This window comes from Physeter macrocephalus, chromosome 2, assembly GCF_002837175.3.
Source record: "Physeter macrocephalus isolate SW-GA chromosome 2, ASM283717v5, whole genome shotgun sequence".
Lineage (NCBI taxonomy): Eukaryota > Metazoa > Chordata > Mammalia > Artiodactyla > Physeteridae > Physeter > Physeter macrocephalus.
The window spans coordinates 86,937,798-86,963,314 of record NC_041215.1 but is presented as its reverse complement, the minus strand read 5'-3'; the positions used below and the strand labels follow the sequence as shown (position 1 = coordinate 86,963,314).

At 35.6% G+C, this 25,517-nt stretch overlaps 1 protein-coding gene across 4 annotated transcripts in view; it reads right to left on the bottom strand.

Moving 5' to 3' along the window:
- Nucleotides 1-930: 930 nt before the first annotated feature.
- ITPRID2 (ITPR interacting domain containing 2) overlaps nt 931-25,517 on the bottom strand; it is a 37,780-nt gene continuing 13,193 nt past the window's right edge. Inside the window, exons 9-18 of one of the 4 annotated variants that reach the window (XM_007123376.4) lie at nt 22,068-22,140; nt 18,432-18,520; nt 15,858-17,066; nt 13,345-13,419; nt 13,139-13,266; nt 12,603-12,753; nt 11,471-11,536; nt 10,324-10,785; nt 2,650-2,767; nt 931-2,074 (exon numbers count right to left, since the gene is read on the bottom strand). In XM_007123376.4, coding sequence (XP_007123438.1) covers nt 2,663-2,767; nt 10,324-10,785; nt 11,471-11,536; nt 12,603-12,753; nt 13,139-13,266; nt 13,345-13,419; nt 15,858-17,066; nt 18,432-18,520; nt 22,068-22,140 — 2,358 coding nt within the window. In that variant the 3' untranslated portion in view covers nt 931-2,074; nt 2,650-2,662. The remainder of the gene's footprint in view (nt 2,075-2,649; nt 2,768-10,323; nt 10,786-11,470; nt 11,537-12,602; nt 12,754-13,138; nt 13,267-13,344; nt 13,420-15,857; nt 17,067-18,431; nt 18,521-22,067; nt 22,141-25,517) is intronic. The other 3 variants (XM_007123372.4, XM_007123375.4, XM_007123374.4) reach the window with 3 other exon arrangements.

Below are 25,517 nucleotides of genomic sequence, written 5' to 3'. Positions count from 1 at the left end.
CTTCGCCAATCATATAGTAATTCAAACTCGATTTATAACCTTTGCTAATATTCTTGATAACGTAAACCCTATGCTTTCCACTTCCCATTCTTCAAGACTTTATTCAAACCGAATCTTCTCAGTGAAGACTTACTTCTCCAACCACCCCGGGCTACACTTTTGCAGATTCTTTTTATGATCTTCATATTTTTCATTTGATACTTTAAACTTACCCATTAAGAAAAAAAAATGTCCTGTCCTTCCATCTAGACCCTCTCTCATTCATTTCAGCAGCTAGCATGGTGGCATGAATATAGTAGCTTTCAAATGTTCAAGTACACAAAGATTTAGAATGGAAAGAGGAGATGAAGTTCATTTTATTTGACTTATAAACTGTGTAAGGGATTTGCCCATTGACTCAGGCTGTTATTCCAGTTGTATTACCTCTCATTTTGATTGCCAAATTCTGGGTATCTTGTATTGTCAGAAATGAACTATAAGTGGCTACAAAGCTGATTAGTTAAAAATCATTGATATCTGTATAACTATTAATGTTGCGTGTTTGGCTTATACGTATCATTGCAATTATGAGAATCAAGTAGTCAAATTGCTGAATAATTTAGCCAAAGACTAAGGTAATATTTTAATGTCTGTTCTTTGTAGTTTAATAGTGCATTTTAAAGAAGAGTTTTATTTTGCCTCAGATGGTAATCATTAGGACCACAGAACTGGATGAGACCAAGAGGCATCAGTGTGCACTCTTTCTCCAGGGTGGTCTAGTCTTAACCATTTTTGAAAGCATCAGAGAGGCCTCTTGAGGAAAAGAGAATTTTAGCCTATTAGGTTATATGCTCCAATTCTTTTGGACCTTATTTGTTACTCATCAAATCTAATCCAAATTCTTCATGTTGTGGTTCAAGAAAAGAAATCACTAAAAACATGTTAGGCAAAATAAATACTTTATTAATTTGTTTTTTTGTTTAGAAATCAGGCCTTTGTGTGATAATTCAAACATTTAAAAACCTTTTAGATATTCTTTCAAAGTATACTGTTAACATCTCAACCACTTTTGATTGAAATTTCACACAAAGAAATATGATAGAAGTTGAAAATTATAAATGCTAAAGAATAATTCTAATAACATTTGGTTGTTACTTTACACATTTATTTAACATATATGAAACCAAATAGGAAACTACCTTCCTTTTTTTCCCCTTAAAACAAACAGTTCTCACTGGTTAAAAATGAATTAAAACCACCTATTATGAGAAAAACAAATCTAAGTTACTTCCATTTTGAAAAAACAAAACCAGCTTATTCATTTCTATCCATTCAAGTCACAGGCCCCATTATTTTGGCAATACTCCACTATTTAGTCTAAAAGAAGAAACATCTCTTATAATAAAGAAGTCTGGACAATGCAATAAGTACATAGTGTTTAACCTAAGGCATGTTTCCAAAAAAAAAAAAAACTACATAAGCTATAATAAAATTACAATTGTCTTGGGTAAAGTAACAATGCTTTACAGTGTAAGAACATTAAGTAGTTTTAGGTAACATATAAATTCTATCCTACTGCTATTAGTAACCTCCTCAAGAATTAAGAGCAATTTTTACAAGAGAACAATTTTTCTTCTTGGAAGTGACACTAACTAACAGCAGTGGAGGGAAAAATCATTGGTTGTTTCAAGCTCTCAAAAAATGAATCAGTTATTGCACAGTAAATACCTCATAGAGGTCAGTGTTTTAAGAAGCTAGTCTGAAGAAATATGTTATTTATAAGTTGGTTAAGTCTGGAAGTTTTCAAGTTTTAAAATTAATTCTTCCTAGGGAATCAACTGGAAAATATTGACATACAAATAAATATTAGGCTTTTCAAATGGCTACAGTTTTGATAGTTTAGAAAAGAAATAAAGTCAGCAAAGTGCCTAAGTTTCTGTTTTTAAAAAAGATATGCACAAAAGAAATAAACATTGTACACTGTATACAGTAGCCCAGCTCAGCAGCAAGTATCTTCTGAAGCACAAATGACACCTCCACCAGTGTATATCATTGATAACTCCAATATCACACAGCTAATAGGACCCATGCCAATCTTAAAAAAGAAAGAGAAGTGAACATTACACATTTTTCAATTACTACTGAAAGGTCTTTAAAAGGGAGGATGAGAATATTCTGTAAAAATATATATATATAAATATATATTTATATATATATGATCCTTCTTTATAAATTATGACGTGATTAGATATGGGACCTATGGGATATGTTTCTTTAAAAGACAAAATACTAAAAATTTATGATTAAGGCTTGAAATCTTGATCCATAAATTGTACATTTGAAATAACATTAAAACCAGTGCTATCAAAATAAAACTCAGGTTTGAAGGTCCCAATTTCCCCAATTCCAGAATTTATTTACTATAATGAAATTTCAATAAAATGACAAAATATCAATAATCCCTTGGAGGTTTGAGATTATGAGTTTGACTTCCTTACACTTCAAATGAGGTTGTAAGAGGTTTTCACACTGCAGGATAACATATTACATACTTTCTATAAATCAGAATTTAGCTAGAGAAACAGACCTGTACACTAAAAAAAAAAAAAGGTATTAAAAACTAAGTACTAATTTACATTGAGCTAAACAAAGAAATTCAGAAAAATTTACCTATAAATTCCATTTAATGACTATCTTGCTTAGAATTAGATGCTTTACTTGAAGATACTGCTGCCAGAAGTCCACTTACAATTTCCCGTCTGATTTCCCCAACAATAGACTCTTTAATCTAGAATGGAAGAAGAGGAAAATAAGAATTTAACAATATTTAACTATAATCCATTTTATTCTATTTTCAGAAAAATAAATAAATAGCATTTAATTCCTGCAGTCAGCTAAACTATAGAGAAAACTACAACCTTCATGTAAACCGTTCATGAAATACAGAGAGCAAGTAGGGAATCACATCCATCTATCCTCAAACTCAGATCACATTCTGAGGTCTTGTCTAGCACAACTCAGATAGCTCCATTATAAAATATCACAATTCTCAAGTTGAGAACAATAACAAACGTTAGATTTAAAAACTTCATTAGATAATTTGCCCCATGACACAAAATAACCTGAAAGAACTGATTAAATGTTAGGTTCACTTTCATGTTTTTCGTTAATGTCTATCATCTTTGTTTGGTAACCAGCAGGATACTCAAGTGTTCTCATTGTTAAGACTACCTATTAGTGGCAAAATAATATACAGGTGTATTGCCTGTTTATACTAACTGAAAGCAAAGTATCTAAAGAAGTTACATATTATTCTAACCTAACATGTGCATTTTAAGTGAAAAGAAGAAATGATCATTTAGTACAATTTAGTTTAAAACATGAAAAAAAATCCTCTAATCAACCATAAACTCTAAAGAAATAAATTTTTATTTAGTTGTATGGTACATTTGTCACCTGTCTGAAAATTTTGCTTCGGACAAGGATTTACACGTCATTTTATTGTTGGAAAAGGCAAACAGACCTAGGGGCGATGACAGTTCCATCAAGATTTTCTTCCCCAGATGCCCAAACACTACACATGCCTATCTATGCCTTTTTCTCTCTAATGATATAGCATCACCTCCAAATAGCCCTTTGTGAAGGCTTTAAATGTGTATTTCCTGAAATAAGCTGATAACGCCTTCCCGAATTAGCACTTGAGACACTCTCAACGAGCTTTTAAAAATTCTACATTTCCAGTTTCCTGTCAGCCTGATCTGTTTCCTTAAATGTTCCTAAGTACATCCTGAACACATCTCAATTGAAGTCTTTCCAAAAATGGCTCTGTATTAATGTCATGCAAAATTGGTATACAATACATATTTATACATAAGTATTCAGAGAAACCAATGCTCCTTAGCTACCAGCCATCTGTACTGAAACGTATTTAAATAAATAGAAGCTTCTCATCTTACCTTCTACCAATATTTCTAAGCTTTAAACAACAAAACATCAAAAGTTTCTTAAGTTCATAGTACTTCAGATTCATTTTTTAAACAAATATGTACTGGATACAAATATTATGAAAACCAGAATCTCTCTGCCACAATATACAAGTGCAAATGCAGTGTGTTGAATCAGATCCTCTGTAAATCTATATTTACAAAAGACAGTGAGTAGCAGAGTCTTTCAGTCCTGTTGTCCAATGCACATCTCATCGTACTTCATCATTCAAAAACAAACTAGCTAACAAGTATTCTCTACAAACCAAAATTTGTGCCAACATTTGGGTGTGTGTGGGGGGGTACAGATATTACTGGAGTAAAGCATAAAAGAGTCTCTACCAAGGATGTTATAATCTAGATGGGCACAAAATGAATATTGTTTCATGAAATATTGAAAGGAGAAAATTATTTATTAATTCATTAATGACATAAGAACAAATTTTTAAGAATGAGAGACTAGTATGGGCTAGAAGAGGAAAAAAATAAATTCTCAGAGAATAAGCAGTCCTTAACATAGTAATGAAAAAGTAAGGAAAATTTCAGACAATAGTGAGGATGAAAACTGTAGCAAGAGCACCTTGGAGACACAGCAAAAAGAAGCCTAGCCAACAAGACAGTTCCTACTAGGTAAAGAATACAAGGGAATTAGAATAGAAACAGGGAGCTCAAATGGAAATTAATCAATGTATCCTGGCACACAGTAAGTGCTCAATGAATGTTTGAATAAATGCATCAATGAGAGAGTGAGGCAGCACATGCCTGAGAGAGACAGTATCAGGCACAAAAAGGAACAGAAAGTAGAAAAACAAAGGACTACAGACTAGCACTGAAAATGACAAAATGCCTTTTGATAATTTATTGAAGTAATAAATGTATGAACAAATAAATTAGTTCCAAAGTCTCCCATGCTACAGAGAGGTGGGAAGGATTAGTAGGGAGAAAATCAGTGGGATGGATGGTGAAGTCACCTTTATAACTTTCAAAAAGTAAGACAGGCTGAAGACAGACTACTTGAGTTTAAGGAAGGAATGTATATTGGCAAATAAACAGGCTGACAGCAAGCCTGAAGTGTGGGGCAACACGTCCATTTATTATGCATCTACTGAGTGCTTCCTGTGTGGCAGCCATTATATCAAGTGATCACTATTAGAATTGTAATAAGAACACATGCAAGCTGTGTATTTACCAAAATACATGTTAAAGCTTGCCAGATGAAATGCAATAGATACAAAAAGGCATGAACCAAGCCTAGGAACTTCAATAAACAAAGTACTCTCTACACAGAGCAATCTATGTTTATGCTTTGATATGTAATTCTGTTCCATTTGCTTCTGTGGGCAGATGCTCATTTATTCTATTAAGTAATCTTCTTACTTTTTTTTTTTTTTTAAAGTAACTATAAACAGTTTCAGGCCACTGATTACATACATCACAGACCACCTGGGCAAATTCCAAGAGTGTGTACATGTCCCCACTACAACATATGCAATCTGCACAGGAATGGGGTATCTTTCATCTGATAAAAGCTTAGTTATTAAATGAGTGTATTGAATATTTGCAAGAACTTCCAGTGTTTTCCTTCAAAAGAATTCTACTGCATTAACACATTATAAATAATGAAAGCATTCTTTTAAAAAAGTTCACATATGGTGAAATTATGGAAACAAAGGCCTGATAGACATCATTGTTTCATGCACCCATGACTGCAATAAGAAAACTTCCCTGAAAGTGTCTGCCAAGCATGTTTAATCCTCACCTACAGAACTGTTCAACCCAAGCTTAAATCTTGCCTTCGTGAATAGTGGCTTTGTTAATGGGGTTAGAGACCCATAATTTACTGGGAAGACAATCTAATTTTCTTGGTAGCTGATACAATAAGCTTAAAAAAAAAATTGGAATTCAGTACCATGTATATTTAAGTACAAAGATTACCAATTTTAAATGAACAGAATCAAGACTAATCTGAATTTTAAATATTTTGTAAACAAAGTTTAACAGAACACCATTGTAATTGAGCTAAGATGATAATAACCCAAATTATTTGTTTAAATTGTAAATGGCATTAGACTAACATCTATTAACACATGCTTTTAAACTGCTTCAGAAGAGTTTATTTTCTTAAGGACATCAGTATTCCTTTTTTTTTTTTTAACCTGGCTCTCTGATGCTTTATTTATTTTTTTAAACATTTTTATTGGAGTATAATTGCTTTACAATGGTGTGTTAGTTTCTGCTTTATAATAAAGTGAATCAGTTATACATATACATATGTTCCCATATCTCTTCCCTCTTGCATCTCCCTCCCTCCCACCCTCCGTGCAATGCGACTGCTTCCCACTAGCTATCTATTTTACATTTAGTGTATATATGTCCATATATACACTACCACTCTCACTTTGTCCCAGCTTACCCATCCCCCTCCCCGAGTCCTCAAGTCCATCCTCTAGTAGGTCTGTGTCTTTATTCCTATCTTGCCCCTAGGTTCTTTATGACCCTTTTTTTTTTTTTTTTAGATTCCATATATATGTGTTAGCATACGGTATTTGTTTTTCTCTTTCTGACTTACTTCACTCTGTATGACAGACTCTAGGTCCATCCACCTCACTACAAATAACTCAATTTCATTACTCTTTATGGCTGAGTAATAGTCTATTGTATATATATGCCACATCTTCTTTATCCATTCATCTGTCGATGGACAGTGCAAAAGCTTTTAAGTTTCATTAGGTCCCATTTGTTTATTTTTGTTTTTATTTCCATTTCTCTAGGAGATGGGTCAAAAAGGATCTTGCTGTGATTTATGTCATAGAGTGTTCTGCCTATGTTTTCCTCTAAGAGTTTGATAGTGTCTGGCCTTACATTTAGGTCTTTAACCCATTTTGAGTTTATTCTTGTGTATGGTGTTAGGGAGTGTTCTAATTTCATTCTTTTAAATGTAGCTGTCCAGTTTTTCAAGCACCACTTATTGAAGAGTCTGTGTTTTCTCCATTGTATATTCTTCCCATATGTGTGTGGGTTTATCTCTGGGCTTTCTATCCTGTTCCATTGATCTATATTTCTGTTTTTGTGCCAGTACCATACTGTCTTGATTACTGTAGCTTTGTAGTATAGACTGAAGTCAGGGAGTCTGATTCCTCCAGCTCCGTTTTTTTCCCTCAAGACTGCTTTGGCTATTCAGGGTCTTGGTTTTTCTCCTTCAGTTTGTTAATATGGTGTATCACATTGATGATTGATTTGTGTATATTGAAGAATCCTTGCATTCCTGGGATAAACCCCACTTGATCATGGTGTATGATCCTTTTAATGTGCTGTTGGATTCTGTTTGCTAGTATTTTGTTGAGGATTTTTGCATCTCTGTTCATCAGTGATATTGGTCTGTAGCTTTCTTTTTTCTTTCTTTTTTTTTTTTTTTGAGTATTCTGTCTTATACCTTGTTTGATCTACTACGTATTTTGCTTGCTAAGTCCTTCTTTGTAGACAGTTAAAAGGGTCAATGCTAAGCCAAAGTTTGTCCAAACCATGCCAAATTCTGAATTAGGGAGTTTCTAATTAAGAGGTTTAATAACAAATTCTAAAAAATTCTTCAAACATTCGCCTTGCATATCAGTCTTCAAATTATAAAATCTTCCATATTTGATGGGAGGTTCTTATATACGATTAATTCTCCAGCACCGCCACATTATGATGGGAACAACCAACTTTTCTACATGTACGCTATGTTCTATTAGCCAAAAAAAATCAATGTTCTGGCTTAGGGATGCTTTACCCCCAGGAAATTACTTACAGCACATATCAGGCCATCCATTAACAACTTTAAAAATGAGGACTCAAGTGTGCATTAAGGGAGTATTTGTGCTAAATGAGTACATAAAGTCCAGTTTCCAAGGAAAATTTTCAAACCAAAACAAGCTAAAGGGAACAAAAATATCACATTTCTGGGCGGGAGGAGAGTACCTTAAAACTTATTTCCTCAGTTAACATATATATTGTGGAGAAAAATAATTTTTTGAGTAAAACTCAATTCTACTCAAAAATTGATCTTTGATGTGAAACACATAAATACGAATGGATTATAATCAGTCACACCTAACTAACTGAGCAAGGTAGATGTACAGACCCTGCTAAATATCTGCCAGCTACAACCAACCTACAAAAGTAATTACATATGTAGGACAAAAAAATTTATAGAATTAAGACCTTTTAAACTTTAAGTTGGTAATTCATGTCATGAAAAGAAATTACATACATGCAGTCTCATCTGCTAGGATGCTTGTTTTATAAATGTGAATTTGTCTGAATGTCAGCTGAACCAGGGAACAGAGTACCCAAACTGTACAAACATTAAACACCTACCAGCTATGTCAGTTCACTGTGTTATGAAGTGCACCTATCTGCATCTGGCATTAAAACTTTCTGCTGGATTTCAGGTCACCCTCCTCCACCACTTCACAATAACTCACAAGCTGCAACCCTTCCAAAGTCCAATTCCACAAGCAAATTTCAGGTCTTTTTCAAGGAAAAGTGTCACATTATTGCAGTATTTATGTATTTCTTAACCATTTAACATTTATAAAAGTGTTACTGTTTTTTTTTTGTTTTTTTTTTTTTGTGGTATGCGGGCCTCCCTCTGCCGTGGTCTCTCCCGTTGCGGAGCACAGGCTCCGGACGCGCAGGCCCAGCAGCCATGGTTCACGGGCCCAGCCGCTCCGCGGCATGTGGGATCCTCCCAGACCGGGGCGCGAACCTGCCTCCTCTGCATCGGCAGGCGGACGCACAACCACCGCGCCACCAGGGAAGCCCAAAGTGTTACTGTTTTTATTAGGTTTTTACCTTTTTAAAAACATGTCACTAAGTTTTGAGTATTATGCTTCTAATACTATTTTCCCCATAAGCTCTGTGTTTTTATTATAAATTTGCATAGCACAACGATTTTTAGGAATGCATATATCATACTATAACAAAACTGACTATTTTCAGTATACTTCTCAAGCTACTATCATGCAGCTATAAATGGTGGCACCTAATACACATGAACTAATCTTTGGACCCAGAGGATCAATGGCCCATTTGAAGGAAAATTTTGGTCTGTTGCCACCATTATTGACCTATAACCACTCAAAATTTGTTTTATGCTACTCATGAGTTAATTCTAAAAATATGTTAAGTTCACGTTACTGTATTTATTGGAAATACACAGATTAAAAAGAGGGAGTCACTGACACTAATTTCTCTGGCTCATTTTGATTTTTTCCAGTTCTAAATTCTTAGTTCTCAATACATTATACCAAATGATTTCTGTATGATTTTTCAATTGTTTCCTGAGTTAGTCTTATTTACCTTCCTACTAGACTTTAAGCTTAAGGATTCATATCTCATATCTATTTTTCTTTTACCCTTACAGAGCAGGTACTCATTAAGACACTTATAAACCTTTTTTTTTTAACTTACAGGATATTCTTTTTAACTATTGGAAAGAATGAATGATCCTTTTTTATCATGGATTTTAGTATCTCATTTGGAAAGAATTATGAGTAATTATGGTTCTTCCTTAGAGTTACTCTTAATACAGGGAACAGAATGAAAAAAATAAATTCAACGTGTAATTTTTATTCCATGCACTCTATTGGACTTTGCACCCAAAGACACAATGTGATTTGAGAAGACAAGGAAAAACAAGTCATCATAAACATGTATCTATAGCAGTCTCCCTTTTAAAATGATATACATACTATTCCTTACTACCTGATCCTAGTGCCAAAAGCAACTATTTTACTAATTTTCTCAATTAATTTTTGCCCTTGATTACTAATCTTCCTAAGTTTCTGCAGTCTTTTTGGTAACCTAGAACTATGGTGAAATATTTCAGGTCTGCATACTGCTAATCACACAGGGTAAACCTTCTTTTCATTTTGTATTTCTATCTTTGAACAACTTATATAATTTCCACATTTCTCCACCCACTAAGCCAAACAGCTCAAATTTTTTTTACTTCTTAAAATCTCAACACCATTTTTTTATGTCAATTGACATTATTAAGTGACAGCTTTTAATCCTGGAAGAGATCTAAATTATAATCCCTAATTTTACAAAGGTGGAAACAGAGGTCTAGAGAGTTTGTCACGTGTTCACTTATTTGAACCCTACATATTTCTTCTTCACCAGAGTGAATATAGAGAATTGCAATTATTTCACACTGGAGTATGAAATATGCAGAAACGGCATTATAAACATATCTTAATAGACACGAGTGGGATCAATGGGAAAATTACTGAATACAGTGAATCAAAGGAATAGCTTATAAATAATTAATGTTCAAACAAAACCTACTCCAAATAAACTAAGCATAGATTTTACTCACCTCCCTTATGACTTGCTGTAACTCATCTTGCTCCACATTTTTATGCATTTCCTCAGCAGCTGGCAATAATGAGATTCTTCCATGCTCTTTCTCCACTTCAGATTTAGGTCCTACAGCCTCCGAGCCTTCTTCAGCTGCAACAACTTCCTCAGAACTTTCCATATTTGGAGGTGTCTGCACAGAGCCTGTTCTAGAAGGAGCAGTTGGTGTTAAGGCCACCGACGCTCGGAATACTTTCTTGCTTGGTACCAGATGGGTTTTGGGTCTGCCCACTGAGTCACTAGAAGGTACTCCAGTTCTCTTGGCATGAGAGGGACCAGAACATACAGAAGATGACTCTGACGTTGCTTGGGAGAAAACAGATTCTAAGCTTTCTCCAGGAGGAATTTCAAATCCCATTTCTCCAAGGCCCAGACCCAATTCAGACTTCAGATATGACTGTTCCCGCATCAGTTCAGTGACCTGGAGATGAGAAAAACTGTAATTCTTCTCTCTTGAAATTAAGATTGGTAGTTAAAAGAAGATTAAAATCCTAGGTGTGATTACTGCCCCAAATCACTTAACTTGTAAAGACATGATTCTAATGCATTCATTTAGTTACTACTCAATTACATTTGCAAAAATAGCAATGAAAATTTAAATTCACAGAGATCAAGCCATGAAATGTGTAACTAAACTATAGCTGGATGAAATTTTACTTGGTCCCACACAGGGGTCCTAATTACTTATCAAGAAGAGTAACTTGTGAAAAATAAAATAGCTACTCATAATGCCCCCCAAATGAACTGATTTGCTTAAAAAATAATAAAAATCATACTTTTGTTCAAAAAGTAGTCATCTTACAGATCCAATTACCAAAAGGACCTGGAATCAGACTGTGAAAGCACATTTCCTGGAGTATGAATTACTTTTTATGATGCATTATGTCCTTTAGGCCACAAAGATAAATCACTTTTGCAATTAACTGGCTCTTTAGTGGCCAAAGATGGCAGTGGACTTTCAGAAGTGCCCGAGTCACTTCTAATCAATTTAACTAACTTATCAAATTCTGTATTTTAAAAAAATTTCATCTACATTAGGAAAACTGTGTGTCTATGAAATATTATATCATTCCCTTCCCCAGTGATTTAAAAGGAAAGAGGCTTACTGGTTCCATTACATTCAATGGAGAAGGGCATGACAAGTTATCAGCGCTTCTACTGCCACACATTCCCTGAAAAAGTAAGAACAACATACGTGTGTGTGTATTTTTTCAAATTGCAAGTGTTTTATAATGAACTAATTATTGCTCTGAAGCAGTCCTTTATGTCACAAAGGTCAGCCTAAACTGTCACAGGATCCTATAAAATGTGTTACTGTGACTAAAGTTTGCATAGAAGATGTTCTGATTCTCTGCTCTCACCAACACACATTTCTCAGAATAATGGATCAAAACCTTTTATGGAAAAAGATATTCATTGACAATACAGGATATTCTTAGTCTATGCTATACATATATATGTACATACACACACACATTCTTATTCTACTCCATATGTGTCCATATGTATGTGTGTGTATTCATGCATTTATTTTTAACAAAATCAGGTATGTTGTTCAATTAACAAAGAGAAAATTCAGTATTTCAACATTTCAAAACAGTATATTCTACAACTAAAAGATTTTGGCAAAAATAAGAATACGACTGTTGGAGTTCAAATTGCATGGAAAGGAACATTAGGAGTAAGAACAGTGGTACAAAATAAAGAGAAACTGTTTCTTTCTATTCTCTTCGTTGAATACATGTTTTTCTGCTTTTACAAAGATCTCACTTGATTCCTTAAAAAACATAAAGAATAGAAAAGAATCCAAAATAAAGGAAACGTTTAAAGGAAACAGTTTTGTTTTCAAAGGCAAGAAAGGGGGAAAAGAAGGCTAAGTGAAATATATATATATTACATATATCTGTGTTCTTCACAGTTACATGCAATGATTAACATCTAAATCAGTCATATGTTAACCCACTATCATTTTCCCTTTAAAATTTGTATTGCTCCTTATTTTCTATTATTAAAAATTATGATTTTTCAATGTATTTCTAAATATACTAAACATTTAAGAAAATAATAATTACAACTTGCACATTCCACTGATTTGTGAGAAAGGCTCCTTAAAAACTCTGCATGTCTCTAATGCCATTAAAATAAGTGTTTTTAAATTAAGCCATTTGTCCTAAATTGTGTGGAACATTATAAACAAGTCCTGAGTGAAAAACCTATGCACAACCCAAGGCAGCGTACCACGAGTGCTGAGGAGCGGAAGGGCGAAGGCACACTCACAGTGTGAAGCTGCTCCTCCAGCCCCAGCAGACGCTCCTCCAGTTGCATCTCCAGGTCCTGAAGTTCCATTCGGACTGAATTTCTCAAGCTCTGGAGCTGATCAACTTCATATCTATCAGTAGGCACAAAGTTTGAAAAAAGTAGTTTGGAGATTCATTGTTCACAACTCTCTCACAAGCTTTCAGAAGGTACTGAACTCCAAGTTCTATAAATTAGCACAACAGCGACTGCAATAGGTGTAACCACTGGGAGAACTGGTTTTTCATCCTTGATTACAAATATCCCAAACAATAAAAAGCAGATTGCAACCACTATCTTCCTCAATCCACCAAAGGCAGAGAAGTTTACCTAGCAGAACACTATGCCCAATTTTATTTATACTGGTTCACAGACTACAAAAAGTGTACACAACAGTAGAAATAAAACCCAGCTTCAAAAAAAAAAAGTTAACAATGCTTTTTAGAAAGAAAAATATTTTGAGTCAAATGAACTTTTACCTTTCGTCCTCAGTCATATGATGATAAACCATGGTTTGCTGACGCAGCACTGCCAATTCTAAATCCATCATTTGCGTTCTAAACAAATTCAGGCTCCGCCTCATTACTTGGAGCTCCTGAAAAGTATTCTAAAATACAATACAACAGCATTAACTTCTAAACCACACAAATTATTCTGTAACACAGAGATTGAAGTAAGAACTTACTTCATAAAGAGGTAGAACAGATGGTTTCTGAGTAGTGTAGGGAGCAGCAAGATCAGGTCCGCTCATCATAGGGCACTTCAAAAGAGTGAAAGTGTGATTAGGAATCAATGTTAGAGGGACCATGTCCTAACTATCTAAGGTGTTAAAAAGGCAGAATTTGGGGTCTACATATTTTTCTCTTTGAGGCAAAAAACAAAAACCAAAAGCACTTCATGTTATAAGCAGGAACCAAATAAATCAGTCCCCCACGCTACCCACTACTCCTATCTGTTTAAGGTATAAGTCAGTGTATTGGAACAGGAAAGAGGCAAAGGAACACAAATAGTTCAAACCTATGTCTTACCGGACCTTGAGAAAGCAGAAAAATAAAAACAAAAATAAAAACAAAACTCAGAAATGTAGAAGCAATAGCAAATATAATTCTGAGATTACAGAAACTACTAACTTGGCTGGAGAAAGTAGCAAGCAATCATCACACTCATTCTTAGACATCTGAGTATCTACTATGCTTCACTATTTTAGGCAGTGAAAAAGATAAAAGGAAGTAAAAGTCATTTCCAGCCTTCAAGTGTTCTCACAGTGTAAGAAAGAAGAAAGAGAAAACAGAAGTAAAAAACATATATATAATATTGGCTGGAGGCAGCATGGGGAGTGCTATGATAGGAACAAGCAAAAATCCAGATTAGTTAAGTGTTCCAGACAGTGGTTACCCCTGAGCTGAGCCTTAACAGTAAAAGGGACTTGGTCAGGTGAAGAAAGGCAAGAGCGGGGTGTTCCAGGTAAAAAAAAAAAAAAAAAGTAGAATGTGTAAAGAAACAGACACCTAGAGACACACGCCTATGTAGAGGCTTGCGTGCAGTCCAGTGTGGCTGGAGCACACACATAGGGAATGGGCCTGGAGAGATAGGCAGAAGCCAGGTCATGAAGAGCATCTGTCTACTGAGGTGGGGTGGGGTGAGGGTGGGGAAATTAATTAGCTGAGTTACTGATGGGACACTGAAGACCACATTTAGAGCAGAACAAGCTGGCCTAGACAGGTGCACTTGAGGGTGCAGGTGGACAGGACCCTGGGAATCCCCAGCTTCATATAATTGCAGCTGAAAGGTTAAATGTCTCACATGTAGATAGAACTACATTTTGTAAGGAGGAAGGAGAAACACCCACTTTCTGGTTAGACTGAAAATCATTAGGACACAACCATCATGAGGATAAAATCTATACTTAAAAGAAGGTGTATTTTACTACATAGCTTGAAAAGTTCCAACTTTCATTTTTACTGTCAAAGTGGCTTCCTGTCTACTACGTCACCATGATAAGGGATCTATTATATACACTCTGTGCCTCTCGACTCTTAACTGAATAACCCGATCATTACATTACACTGTCATTTTCTTAATTTCCTCAACTGTCTAAATATAAGTAGTTTAGAAAGTGATTTAGAAAGGAAATGTGGAGCTTCCCTGGTGGTGCAGTGGTTAAGAATCTGCCTGCCAATGCAGAGGACGCGGGTTCGTGCCCTGGTCCAGGACGATCCCACATGCCGCGGAGCAATTAAGCCCGTGTGCCACAACTACTGAGCCTGTGCTCTAGAGCCCACGAGCCACAATTACTGAGCCCACACGTCACAACTACTGAAGCCCAAGCGCCTAGAACCCGTGCTCCGCAACACAAGAAGCCCGCGCACTACGACGAAGAGTAGCCCCCTCTTGCCGCAACTAGAGAAAGCCTGCACGCAGCAACAAAGACCCAACGCAGCCAAAAATAAATAAATGAATAAATTAATTTTTTTAAAAAAGAAAGGAAACGTGAAAGGCAAACCAAGAGACAATTTACTTCTTTTCAAAGCTTATTTTGGAAATTATTTCCAGCCCACTAACAAATCTGAGAGCAATGACTTTAAAAGTGACAAGACACATAGACGGTTTTTATTCAAATTCATACTTTACCTGATTTTTTTCTCTTCTGGGGTGGTCCCAGCCTTTTAACTCAGTGGAAGCAGACTAATTCTGTGCCAGGCGGCCAGCATCAGGAGTCGGCAGATGAAGGGAAAGCTTAGTCAGAGAGCAACGAGTGGAACCAGGAGAACAAACGGCGACACAGAAGCCAAGGGGAGGAAAACTTAGAAAGAGGAGGTGGTGAACACTGTCAGATGGAAAAGAAAAGGACAGATGGTACTTGAGAGGGAAGTTCTTTTAATAACAGAGACAACTTGACTAAGACAATGACAGTGCAGGAGAGGCTAAAGAAGGGAGGAGACCTAATGAGCAAAATCTCTTCTCTAGAAAGGAGGGAGATTGTGAGCAGAGAAATTCACCTTGTTCAGAATTAGTTACAGCTGTTTCCTTGAGCTAGGAGGGAAGACGCTGGGAGGGGCAGGTACAGATAAGCTGAGGCATGCAGGAAAATGAGGCTGAGGTAGCTCAGGCCTGATGGATCCCAGCTTCCCTGAAAATTAAGAGGTACTCAGACCAATAAAAGAAAAAAAGGTAAGAAGGATAAACTTTTTCTCATACCTGTGAAAGATTCTGCAGTGTGTTTCTAATATCATGCAACACTCTTCGCAACTGCATTTCGATGGCAGAGGGAGGGTTCACAGAGCACACTCGGTAAGGATAGGCAGCATGTCTATGTGAGTAAGGACACCCGAGAGGGGAAGTGAAGGCACTACAGGTGGTGCCTGATATGCTGGGAATGCTGTGAGTGCTCAGAGTTCTCAGATGCTCACACAGGGGCCCTTCCTGCCACTCGGAGTGGACAGAGTGAAGGGAGCAGGTGGACTGAGACGTAGGTGCCAGAGCATACAGCGAACAGGCCGGAGTCCTTCGCTGATGGCACTCCTCCAACCGGTTCACCTCACTCTGTGCGGCAGCTTCTTTCTTCACAAATGATGGAGCGATGAAAATAGTGGACTTAACTAAAGACTGACCATCATGCTCAATTGCCTCTCTTTCTAATTTCTGTTCCTCTTCCGGTGTGTACTTGTAAGTGAAGGAAGGTGGACTGCATCTGGTCTCTTTTCCGGGGGATAACCGAACATTGACAGAGGACACAACCCTTACTGGGCTCAGCAAGGTGGTTGGTAAAGACTGAGACCTTCTTAGAGGATAGCCAGCTTTTGCAAACAAGTACCTCTGTTTTAACAGATCTTTTGACTTTATCAAGCTACGCCCCACTCTTTGATTAGACAGAGTGCAAACCTTCATTTGTGCTCTTTGCAAAGCTGTATTAACTCTGTCCACAGAAGAGGGAGGCCCAGTTGTATTTTCAGCGCCCTTCTCATTGCATTTAGCTTCAATAGAAGCCAATGATTTAAGAATATGGTGGGTGGTATACTGGGCAAATTCACATTCACTGCTTTTATCCACATCACTTTCAGCACTTGCTTCCCTCAGTAGTTCCACTGGCTGTGCTGGAGACACATCCTCTTTCCTTTCAGTAATTTCAGTAACGTGATCCCCTGCACTACAGGTGGACTGTTGATGTCCTGTATTCTCAACAGTCTCGCACTGGGGGAAATCCTGGCCATCTGACCGTTTGTCAACAATTGTTGCTGCCTTCTCTCTTCCCATCTGAGGACAGGTAAGAGACTCCTCTTCTGATTCATTAAAATAAGGCTGGTCTTGTGCTGTTGGTGTGACAAGGTCTTCACCAAATGATGTGACTGTTGTCTCACTGTCACAACTATCAGCACTACTCCCCATGGCTTGCAAGGACTCGTGAACCTGTGAAAAGAAAACAGGTAGAGGATGGAGAATTCAAATAAGTAGTAGCATTAACAAAAATACCAAACTGATATGATGCTTCTATACTTTTGGGGTCTCCCACCTTGGTTTTGGCTCTGGTGCCGTTCTAAACTGCTTTCAGTGCCCCTGATCAACAACCCCTCCACTTTCTCACAAAGATTATTCCAGATCTTTACTAGGTTCCTTAAATCCCTTTTCAATACCCATCTCCTTTTCTTCTAACATATGACACTGACACAAAGAAAATGGACAGAAATTTCTTAACTTCTTTCCCAACACCTACAAATTTCCCCATACCTTTCCTCATCATTCCCTCCCCTCCATTCTGAAAGAAAACTGTATCTCTTTTCAAAGCTAATCCCTCCAACCTGTACTTCTGATCACATCCTCTCCAGGGCTAGGGTATTTCTCCAGTTTCATCCCAGATTTTTCTGCATCAAGCTCTCTTTCTCTTAGAGCCCTTTCCCTTAGCCAAACAACTTCCCTAAGTCATTACTGTATGAAAAAGACAAAAAGACCTATAACTCTTAAGCTATCATTCTTATTTGAAAAAACAGTTAACATTCTTATCTTCTCTTCATCACTGATCTACTCTCCAGTCACGCTTGTGCATCATTTAATGTATCAGAACTATCTGCTCAACTACTCAGTTTCAGAATAAACAAACTCTCATCTTTTCACTCCAATGGCCATAGCTTTCCTTTTAAAAGTTTCTCCTCCATCTCCCAATTTTTATGCCTGCTGGATTATTCTGAGTTTCCTTAGAAACTTCTTGTCCGTCTACTCCTTAAATGCTATGTTTCTAAAGGGTGTTTTTAGGTTCTCTTTTTCTCTTATTCCAATTTTCTTTAAAATTTCCTTACAGATGTTTTAAACACTTTTCATGTACATTCTGTGTACTGCACACATAAACTATAAGCTCGTTGGGGATAAAGATATGCCTATTTTCTGGGTTATCTAACACACTATAGCATAACAGTCAGATAATATTCAGCAAGCTATGGATCCACAGTTTTAGTTAGTTATTAAATAATTATTGTAAAATACGGAAATACAATGACGGTAAAAAATTTTTTAAAATAACAGAATAGGTTAAGGATTAAAATACTTTGTTTACTGGTGGTGCAAAAATAAAGGAGAAGCTTTTTTTCTTGTTTCTCAGAGAGAAATGAAGAATTAGTGAACCCTAAAATTTGCAGTCAAACATCTGCATCCTAGAATTTTAGTCTTTTTGTCATTTGAAAAATAAAGATTACACAGATGGTCTTGAAATAAACAGCCAGTGAAAAACCACCTAAATATACAGAAGTTAAACACAGTGCCTACTACAATAGGAAATTTTACCTGAAGATGATTAAGGGAGAGGCAGTCTGTTGAATCTTCAGCAAAACCACTGCTATCAGAGTGCTGACTTGCAGTACGTAATAGTTGGTCTACCAAAAGAAATTTAGTTATACAAAACTGCTAAATAGGACTTCAATGAGTACAGTATTACAGATACATGATTCCCAAAAGATATATGATACACAACAGTGATTCTTTCTTAGAAAAGTATACATCACTTATGCAAAATTGTGGCTTCAAAGCACAGGAAGTAACTTGCATTCAAACAAAACTGAATCAGATCAGAAATCCTCAGTGTTCAGTTGCTAATTAACCTCTAATTATAATGTATTTTGGTAAATCCAATTAATGTCTTATCCTTGGAGGACAAGAGGCTGAAATGAAAAATGGCTCTAATAAAAATAAAGTCCCAAAGTAAACCATTTTCATTATGTAAATATGTGAAGACACGTAGTAGGTGAAATCAGAAGTTTAAATGTAGTGTGTAAAAACTTCTATTACCTTCCTAATAAGAAAATAAAAATACAATTAAGGCCAACAAATTAAATAAGTTGTACACAAGAGTACTTACATGTCTCTGATGTTTCAAATGATGCAAACATTTGTAAGTTATGAAACAATTATTTCTTAACAACTGAATGAAACTCAATCACATAAGTTCAACTAGTAGGTAATATTGTTAATTTTACAATAAACTTGTTTATTTTTTGGCCTCAAAACTCTAATTCCTGGTTAGTATAACCCAGAAAATTTTTTTTAAAGTAACTAAAAAGACCAACTAAACACAGCTGGCCTGATCACACGCCCAACCACACTACAAGTACCACAGTGGGGGAGACTTTACAGCTATTACATTTACTGAGGCAGACACTTCATGAGATAGTAAAGTTCCACAGAACTTAAAAAGCAACAGGCTAAATAAAGTGTGTTTACCAAGTCCACATGCATTTAAGACTTGAATGACAGAAAGTACTTCATAATATGTTTCAATAAAATCCAAAATTAATTACAGGTTGCCTGACTTTGAAAAATATTATAGTAACCTTAGGTTCAATCTGGAGCAACATGAAACAGAATAATTTTGTTCCCATTAAAAATTTAAAATAATTCTGTAATGTTGTTTTGAAATTAACAAAACTGCATAATGAAATATATGGAATTGATCCATATCCTTGATAAATCTAGGCAAATTGTAATAATTGTGGAAGTGAATTGGAATAAGCTGTTACCATAGGTACTGATTATGCATTTTATTATTTGAGAAAATGATTAACATGTCATAGGAGTCATCACCATAATTATGTGTTTGCATGTCTTTTTTTTAAAAAAAACTAGATTGTCAGCGTTCTGAAGACAGGAACCTTATTTATTCTTCTTTGTATCCCAAGTACCTAGGCCAAGCCAACAATAAAAAACGTTTGCTGAATGAATCAATGATAACTATCTCCTTAAAGCAACAACAGAGTTAAACAGTTTCTTAAAGGATTTAGAAGTGAAACTGCCCCATCTGCTTGGGCAAAGGGCAGTTGCAAAAGAGCCCAGGAAGCCCTGACCAGCTCCGTTCAGGTTCTCTCTGCTAAGATCTGTTTTATCCGCGGTGTACTACAGCCTGTGCCGAGTGCACCTCTCCACGGTTAGCCCTGCCTGAATTCACACACATCAGGTCAAGTGTAGACTGCTCAGGCTTCAGAGCAGGTGTCAGGCAGTGGAAAAGAACAAGGAAGCCTGGGTTCAAGTTTCGGCTTTATCATCATAAGCAATAACTTCTCTCCTCCAAAAAATGGGATAATCATTGTACCTTACAGGGTTACTTCAGAAACTAAGTAGAACATAGGTGAAACTGTTTTGTAAACTATAAATCACAACTGAGGTTCTTTAGTCAGATGTTTGTTTCACAAAAACACAGTTCACCAAAGAAAAAGGTACAAATAAAAACAAATAGACTTCTGTCCTAACTGAAGAGATAAGACATTATTTCTAATTAAAAACCAGGAAGTTAGAGCAAACATTAAAGTGAGAACAAAACAAAATGTGGAAATTCTATTTATCCAGCATTGCAGAGAAATGTAAACAGGACACCCATATACTCTGCTAAAGAGAATATTGAACGTCTTCAGTAATTAGAAAAATGTTGAACTGCTCTTAATATACCTACTGAATGTTAGCTTGTGACATGAGTTGAGTCACTAAACCTCTCTTCTTCAGTATGTAAATCCCAGGACTGGATTTGAGATTAAGATCACTGTAACTTCAAAAGTACTATTACTGAAGTGTGAAGTATTTTTATACATGCACTGTATGCATTTTTACTAACTTTGTGAAATGAATATATTATACCAGTGATTCTAATTCTGCCACTATGATTAATTTAAGATATTTGCATATCACATTATCAAAATTTGATAGGCTACTTTCAAAAACTGACTAAAACACTGTCTGTTCTCACTCCCTCTCTCTCATGCACACACACAAAACCATTTTACTGTTACTTTATAAAGATGTGATTCAAAAAAATTGTTACCATTTTTACTTATGCCACCAGAAACAAGTGCTCCTACATAGATAAGAGGAAGAAACCCAGATGTGAATACAAACCACATTCCATCTTTCCCACCACAGGAAGCTTACTCTTCAAAGATCTTAAAGTAATTATGCTGTTTTTATCCTCTTTTTGACACAGGGCAAGCTGCTTTTTCCAATGCATCCCTTGTCTACCTATCTAAAGCAAAGATTCCTGGATGGCTGTGAACTCTGCCTTACAGCTCAGGAACACATACATAAATTTATGGGCTCACAAAGGGAAGAAAATTAAGCAGGAAAGTTCATTTTGTGTCTGACCAGAACTGTGATGACCTAGTGAGAGAGGAGCTCTTGTTTCTCAGTACCATACTGCAATAAAAGAAAAATTATATGCAAATTGTCTCATAAGAAGTCACTTCAGAGATCAGAAGAGAACAAACATGTAATTTCCTATTCTAGGAACATACATATGAATCTTCGCTTAAAAAAAAAAGGGTGGTTCGGCATGTGTAAAGTTTTAAAAATAAACACTCCTACCTTCAGTGGTCATTTTAACTTCCTCTCTTTTTCTCTAAATCTCAAAAGCTTTGTGACTTTAAAGATGATCAGACATGTTTTTCTGTTGTAAGTTAAAAGTGAAAGAAATGGATTCAAAGGTTCTTTGGTCAATAATTAATAATTCAAGAGAAGAACAATGTCTGAGCCACTGACCTTTGATTTACAGTTTGAATTTAACTAGCTTTACCTGCTGCTGAGAGACTGACTGGTGTTTTCTGCCAGAGGCACATTCATTTATTACACCTAGGAGTCGCATTTAAATAATAAAAACCCAGAGGTGGATAATACAAGTGTACATTTCAATCCCAACCATGTAAAAAGTAGGCCTTCAGGAAGGCCTGAGCACAAAAGTCTTCAGGAAGCTCAAAAGTCTTCAGGAAGATACAAAAAATTCTATAACCAAACCATAATGAAGCAGGCACACCTGTGTTCTTAATCTTCTTTTTACACTTACAGGTACTACAAACACTGATAGATAAAAAAAAAAAAACCTTTTCCAAATCTCCCAAAGACGCTTTAGTAATGGGCTCGGGAACTAGTGGGTACTGGTTTACTTACCTCTTTTTGACTTGTTAAGACCTAGCTGGTAAGTGGTTGGAACATGAGGAGCTTCTCCCTCTGTACTTTGAACCTAAAGAAGAGTTTTAAGTAGTTAAAACTTAAGAACCTATGGCAAAGAAGAACACCTCTTAATAATCATTTACTAAACAACCAACCTAAAAAGGTACCAATGCTTTATATATTTAAAAAGTGCATCCTATCTCAAAATTGTTATAATGTCCCACATCTCAATTTTACCATCTATTTTTCAGTTAACAGGACTGCAAGCTTAAAGCTAGCAACGAAAAATAACTACATGTGTAAACTACTTCATTAAAAAAAGTTATCATTAAATGAAAAACAGATCCAAAATTAAAAGTTCTTCTCTAAATGTTAAACTTCAAAGTGTAAGGTCAATCCCAGGAGAAATGCTAATACACTCACTGCAGCACACTGGCACACACTTAAAGCAATTACAAGTCTTGTAGCTTGAAAAACGGCAATCATGCTCCCACTGCAAAATCTTATAAAAGTCCACAAATTTTCAGGTATCAAAAACCACTCATGTGGAAGACTGCTTTGTCCTGACACAAATATTCTTTTAAGACATAACTTGGGAGTTGTAAGTAGTAAAGCAGGTTTCGTGATAGGACTAAAATGTTGAAAGATCTTAGCCATAAATCCTCCCTGAAAATTATGCTCAAAAAGATACCAAACCCACAGAAGTTGTCCTTTTATGCTGTCTTTTTTTCCCTACCTAAACAACTACATAATTTAGGAATTTCCAGATTCTTTACTCATCACACTCACTCCCCAAATACTCTTTATCTATCCTAACATAACTAACCCTATACTAAGAGTAAATATTTGCGGGGGTATGCTACTAACGCCCCACACTCTACCCTATAATGATTAGTACTTAAAATAATAAATAACATCCTAGTAAAGTGGGCAAACTAACCAAACATTTGGGCTTTCAGCCTTGAACAAGCTGGAGAGCAAATAGCAAACAGGTTTTAGATAGAACCCTTGCAGTTTTGAGCTATGACTCCATTCTAGAGTAAGAAAAATTCCATAGGAGTGAAAGTGGAATAGCCAACATGAAAAAAAACTTCAAAGGTTAAAGATATTATTACCCAATTTAGAAATTGCTCTGATTTGTGATATCTTTGTTCTACATAGTTGAACATGAATCCAAGTTTATGTATCTTTTGCAAACTGAATGCATACTGGTCATTTAAAACCATCACCTATAAATCATATATAAAATGGTTTCTACTATCTGTTTCTATTGAAAAATCATATTCTTCAAAGCAGCAGACATAAGTTCAACAGGAAAACCATTGTTTTGTGTGCAAAGAAACAAAATGCATTTTCTTTTTATAGTCAACAGGAGGTCTATTATTAGCCTTTATTCAGGCCTAGCTTACTTCAAAGAGTTTTCTGTAAACCAAATATCAAACAGACCAAAAAAAGTATAACAGAAATCTAAATCTCTTTAATTTTATTCTAGGAATCTCAGCTTAGGCAAAAGATTATGATCTCTCATTTTTAAATGTAGAATTATCACATATTCTATTGTTTAGATTTATAAAATTAGTCACAAGGTAACATGACTTTCATGAATATCTATCCTCAGTATACTATCCTTCAAGATGCTGCTACTCCATGGACAATAAAAAAAAAAAAACAAAAAACTCCCCCTCTCCCTCTACTACAAACTCTATAATTAACTGAAAGAAAAGAGCAGGACCCTTCAAAATGAGCTGACAGGATCTTATTTTACTAATAAAGCTACTAAAGTTAGGATCCTTCCTTCTACTTACTCAGCAAAATCATCAGTCACTTGCTGAAGACAGAAATGCTAGTGTTAATGGTTGAATTTCATAGCTTATTAGGTTTCATTATTGGCTACAGTTGTGCAGAGGAAAGCCGTCAAATTCAAGATGGGGTGCACCACAGAAAATTATAATGCAAACACAGAACTTAGATTTATGTGGCAGGATTTTTCCTATTCCATGGTTTCAAATCCTCAGTGGAATTCTGGTCATTTGCTACAAGTTGGTCTTTTATTAAATTAACTATAGCTAAATATTGTGAACTGAATTGAGTGACGGATAATGGGTGTTCATTATACTATTTTCTCTAAACGCTGGGTAAGTTTGAAACTTTTCATAATAAAAGTTACAAAAAAAACCTAAACAAAACAACCCAGTAAACCAAAATGATAAAATCACTTGGTCTCTGTTTTGGGATTTAAAGCTGTAGGAAAACAGCTTTAGAATAATTCACACATTTGAGTTACTACATTTAAAAAATATTTTAATCAAACAAAGATTGTATCTTTTTGAATCAATGTCCTGCTACCACGCAGATACCTAGTTTGATTTTTCAACATCTGTCACATTTATCTTGACTAAGACATATCTTCTAGGCACAATACTATTGTACTATGTTTTATAGTGCAGCAACACTGTAGAATGTTCTAACTCAAATCACCCTTCCTCTAAGGTTTAAAGAGACCTATACAGCAGAAATCCAAAACTGGAACTTCAACAATTACAATTCTGTCTAATTTTTAATGATACCTCAAAAAAATTCAAAGGAAAGCATTTTTTTTCCAAAAAGGGGCAGGGGGCTGGGCATGGGATGACTTGAGTTCTTGTTCAATGTCTGACCCTATCAACCAGTCGGACCATACCAAGTTTTACGGTGTAATCAAAAGGAGCAGGTTTGTACAAAGACTCAAATTCAAGTCTCATTCTGAAAGGCCAACAGAACTACTCAACAAGTACCTGTCAGGTATTTGACTGATTTGGGATTACTTTAACTCAGGCCAGTAAATAGAATAAAAAGAATCCTGAAACTTAATGGCTAAAAGTAGGTAATGAGGTATATTAGTTAAATCAACAATCAGTGTGAAGACAGGATTAGAAACATTTACTAAAACTTCAGTAGCTTAAAAAATTGTATATGCCACCAATAATATATTTATTTAAATATAAGTTTATAGAGTAAGAGACACAGGACAACCTCTTTACAGAAACACACAGATAAAAGTTCTCCTTCCTCTAGCGTTTAAGCATGAGAAAATTTTCCTTTACACCTAAAAGACGAACAATTGCTTACTGAGTAAAATCATTCTGGATTAACTGTGAATCATTCATGCTACTAATTTACGGCTCTAGAGAGTTACCATGACATATTTATTCAAAATAAATCATTTCAAGAAGAACACAAGAATTATCCAAGCAAGTCACTAAGAATTAGAAAACTCAAGAGTGGGGTTTTACAACTTTTAGATACACCAAAACAGTCGGCAAGATATTTTTTATATGGCAAACTGCTTTTAATTGAAAATAGTGTCTGGCCTTTTTTGCTTATCATGAGATAGTCACTTTCACTCTCCAAGGCCTGGGTCAGTCTTGTCATCTATTTAACTCTTTTTACATTTAAATAGTTCTTCTC